General features: G+C 44.2%; 1 protein-coding gene across 4 annotated transcripts in view; it reads right to left on the bottom strand.

The window, feature by feature from the left end:
- syt16 (synaptotagmin XVI) overlaps window positions 1–4,669 on the bottom strand; it is a 46,844-nt gene that overhangs the window by 17,987 nt on the left and 24,188 nt on the right. For 2 of the 4 annotated variants that reach the window (XM_032500633.1, XM_032500632.1), the window contains exon 3: window positions 570–806. The exons of 1 other annotated variant lie outside the window; for it this stretch is intronic. In XM_032500633.1, the coding sequence (XP_032356524.1) occupies window positions 570–806 (237 nt within the window). The remainder of the gene's footprint in view (window positions 1–569; window positions 807–4,669) is intronic. One more of the 4 variants, XM_032500634.1, reaches the window with a different exon arrangement.

Here is a 4,669-nt window from a genome sequence, read left to right as displayed (position 1 = left end):
CAATAAATATGACATTATTATGTTATTATTGGCATAAGTAAATCTCATGAGAGCAAAACGTCTTGACTTTTTTGGAAAAAATATGTATGCATGTATTTTGTCAACTGCTTAAGGTTAATGGTATTCTTCACAGTTGACTCCCAACGACTTATGAGAAGTGTTTAGTAAATGGAAAATGGCTTAGGTTTTACTTATATGTCTGTGATATCAATACATATCTGGAAGATCATGTATTTATTTATTATCTTTAGGCCCTACAACCATTTTTAACAGGCAAGTGACACCTCACTGCAACCCAAATATCCAATAACCCAAGTTGTCCACAAAACTGAGTTCATAATCTTGGACTGTAGACAACAGGGTTGATGTTTTATAAGCTTTTTTATAAAATAAATCCAGATGGAAATTAAACTGTAAAACTGGCCTCAGGGCCCCTAGGGTTAAATAAAACGCCCAAAAAATTAAATGAAAGTAATTATTGATTTTACCTGAAGAATGTTGTATGGAATGCTCCATGTTATTTACCTTTATTCCTAACAGCCATGTGAACGTAAGCAGGTGTCACTCACCGAGGCCCTGGCGGATTTCCTGTCGTCCTTTCTTCCGGCGGCCATGTTGCTCCAGACAGGGCATTCCACCGACGCGTGCGAAACACAGCTTCTTGTTGATGAAGAGAAAGAGGACGGCCAACGCCACGATGAAGACGCCCACCGCCGACAGGAAGCCGATGGCCTGTGGGGGGACTGGCAGGAGGAGGGAGAGGGGACACACAATGACACACTGATCAGACCACACAAACAGACAGTCTGGACACACACACACACACACCACCCACCGTACGCATGGCACATTGTGATACACCCGAACGAACGAGTATACTGAGTATTTGAGTTACCCCCAGTGCCTTGCTCAAGAGCAGAGTCAGTGTAAAGCTGTATGCAGCTGCTGGAGAGAGTTTTCTGGGCTGAACTAGCAGCTTGGTGCCTTGCGCAAGAGTACTTGGGTGTTCTTAACAAGCAAAAACTAAAACAACAAGTAGTATGTCATGTTCGCGGTCACATGTGTAACTGGTAGTGAAGTAACGTAGCCTATGTCCTAATTTGAACCCAAACCACAATTTTTTCTAAACCTAAGTAAACACACACACACACACACACACACACACACACACACACACACACACACTTCAGACAAGATGCAGGACCACACACTTGTAGATAATGTGTAAGTAATCACATTTTACAGTTTGTGACTTTTGTAACTCAGGACAGAGAATGCAGCTGCTCTCATCTAACGTTACTTTTTGACTAGAAATAACATTTTTGTGCATGTAACAACATTATGCATTATTATGCATATTTGAAAACATTGTAATAAATCAAATTCAGTCAACATATTTCCCAGCCACATGATCAATTGAAGAAGCTTAGCTGGAGCTTTATATAGCCTGGGGGCATCACTGCCTGAGAAGATACGAAGCTCCATTCATAAGCCCCTTTCCAGTCTTGTATAAAAGTATTTGAAAGCAACAACTGACATTTACTGTACGTAAGTATCAAAAGCAATTTTCTAATATTAAATGTAGTTAATTATCAGAAGTAAAAGTAAAAAATAACTTTGATTATGAACTTTATTGTGGCTCCCAAGTGTAAGCACACTGCAATATGAGAAAGCTGACATCAGCAAAGAGAAAAACAGAAACATACGAAAACCTTTCTTGCAAGTACCGCGTGTTTGACGTTATCTTCATCACCACCCCATTCACCAAATTTGCTTTGTTCCAGTTTAACTAACCTTTCTTCATGCGAATAACCAATTTGGACCCCCTCCAATCTGATTTTCGCCCCCTCCACAGCACAAAAACCACTCTCCTCAAAGTCCTCAACAACCTCCTCACCTTTGCTGACACCGGTTCCCTCAACATCCTTATCCTCCTCAACCTGAGTGCACCCTTCAATACCGTGAGCCATAACATCCTGCTCACCAGACTCAAAGACCTCAGTATGGAAGGTACTCCGCTCAGCTGGCTCAGCTCCTACCTCTCAAACAGATCCCACTTCATCTCTCTCCATAACCACACCTTTGCCACAGCCACTCAAGGAGTTCCCCAGGGCTCCATACTCGGCCCCCTCCTCTTCATCATCTACATCACCCCCCTCAGTCAGATACTCCGCCACTTCAACCTGGACTTCCACTGTTACGCCGATGACACCCAGATCTACCTCAGCACCAACTCCCCCCACAATCCTCGCCTCTCCCACATCAACTCATGTCTGTCAGCTATTAAAACCTGGATGAAACACAACTTCCCCAAACTCAACAGCGATAAAACAGAATTCCTCCTCATAGGCTCCAAATCCACCCTAAGCAAAAACAATATCCCCACTCTCACCATGGATGGCACCACTGTCTCCCCATCTCCCCAGGCCCGCAACCTTGGCGTGATCTTTGATTCTACCCTCTCCCTTGAGCCCCACATCCTTCATGTCATAAAAACCTCCTTCTGTCTTCTCCGCAACATCGCCAATATCAGAACCGCTCTCACACCCCCCCGCTGCTTAGAGACACGTCAGCTCCTCCCGACTGGACTACTGCAACTCACTCCTCCTTGGCATCAGCTTTCCCTACATCAACCGACTCAAACTGGTCCAGAACGCAGCCACCCAACTCATCACCCACACCAAATCCTGTCACCACATCACTCCAGTCTTAAAACAACTTCACTGGCTCACCATTTCCCACCAGATCAACTACAAAATCCTAGTCTTCACCTACAAGGCCCTCCACCATCTGGCACCCCTTATACCTCACTGACCTCCTCTCCCCCTACCAACCCTCACGGCCCCTCAGATCCACCTCAGCCGGTCTCTTCTCCATCCCCAACCTTCGCAGATTTGGGGACAGAGCCTCCTCCAGGGCTTCAGGCACTGTAGTCCCTCACCATCTTCCAGTCCCGCCTCAAGACCCATCTCTTCACCTCTGCCATCCGTAGCCCCACACCCCCCTTCCCCTTCAACTGTACCTGAATCTTGTTTTGTGTTGTTTTCTACCTTGCCCTGGAAAGCGACTTCAGGTCCTTGAAAAGCACTATCCAAATTAAACTTATTATTATTATTATTATTACTACTACATTATGCACTGATATTGTAGGTGGTGGGCGTGTTCACTGAGGTTTGTGGCAGAAATGATAACAGTATATTTGTTTGCTTCACCTGTTCACCTGGTTTTTGCGCTTTGACAGTAAGGGAGTGAGCCTGGGAGCAAAGTAACTTTACATTTGGTTACCGCAGTATTAGTTGTATTTTACGTGTGGAGGAATAAATCATAGAAACTGGATCTTGAGCGTGTCACAGTGTTTTCACACTGCATGAATGCAGGCGCCCTGGTAGCTCACCTGGTTGTGCGAGCACCCCCGTGTACCAAGGCTAGCAAAACGTACTCATCTCTGCTTTATTGTTTAAGTTAGCGGCTATTTGCCCGGTCCCTCATTTAGTAATAATGATACATGTAATAAATGTAGTCTATTCATTGCTCTGGAGGCGAGGCTTAGCGAGTTAGAGGCACGGCTCCGCACCATTGAATAAAGCAAGGAAGAATCCCATTTGAAGCTGCTGGCTAAAGATAACCGTAAACACAGTAAGATCATACTTCATGTAGGTGGTAATGATACCCGATTACGCAAATCAGAGATTACTAAAATTAATGTTGAGTCACTTTGTGCATTGGCAAAGACAATGTCTGACTCAATGGTTTTCTCTGGACCCCTGCCAAACCTGACCAACGATGACATGTACGGCCGCATGTCATCCTTCCACCGCTGGTTGTCAGGGTGGTACCCGGCTAATGACGTGGGCTATGGGAATAACTGGACGACGTTCTGGGGAAAGCCTGGTCTAATTAGGAGAGACGGAGATGCTCTCGTATCAACAAATCTGACTGAGTCTCTTATCGGCCATAAACCATGACAGCCCAAGTCTGATATTAGTAATCAGAGGTGCAGTGCTTCCACTGGAGCAGTCGCCCACTCATAGTCTAATACTATAATGACCACGGTGTCTGTCCCCCGACTCAGAGCGGTTAAATGCAGTTGCAGCCATCTTTGATTCAAGCCTGTTAATTAATTCTAAACCTTAACTAAATTATATCTCAGTTGAAAGCCTTGTTCTTCATCTTCAACAACAATAAAAGCTTCTACACTAGATGCCTAGATCTGACAGTGCTATAGCTACATATAAGAAAGGTATTCCAAAAACATTTTACTCAATGTCATGCTTTAATATAACAGAGGACCTTTATGTTAACTTTAGTTATTGTGCTGGGCCCTAAACAACTCCAAACTTCATCATCTAAGGATATAGCTACTCTGGATGGTATTGCCCTGGCCTCCAGCCCTACTGTCAGAAATCTAAGAGTTACTATTGGTCAGGAAATATCCTTTAACGCCCATTAAAACAAACCTCAAGAACAGCCTTTTTTACATCTTCGTAACATTGCCAAAATTAGGGGCCTGTCTCATAATGATGCTTAAAACTAGTCCATGCATGTATTACTTCCAGGCTGGACTACTGTAATTCTTATCAGGATGCTCAAATAAGTCCCTTAAGACTCTCCTGCTGATCCAGAATGCTGCAGCGCGTGTTCTGACAAGAACTAAGAAAAGAGATCATAT

The sequence above is a fragment of the Etheostoma spectabile genome, chromosome 20, assembly GCF_008692095.1.
Source record: "Etheostoma spectabile isolate EspeVRDwgs_2016 chromosome 20, UIUC_Espe_1.0, whole genome shotgun sequence".
In the NCBI taxonomy this organism is placed as follows: Eukaryota; Metazoa; Chordata; class Actinopteri; order Perciformes; family Percidae; genus Etheostoma; species Etheostoma spectabile.
Note: the sequence above shows the minus strand (reverse complement) of the source record. Positions and strands in the feature narration are given on the sequence as shown.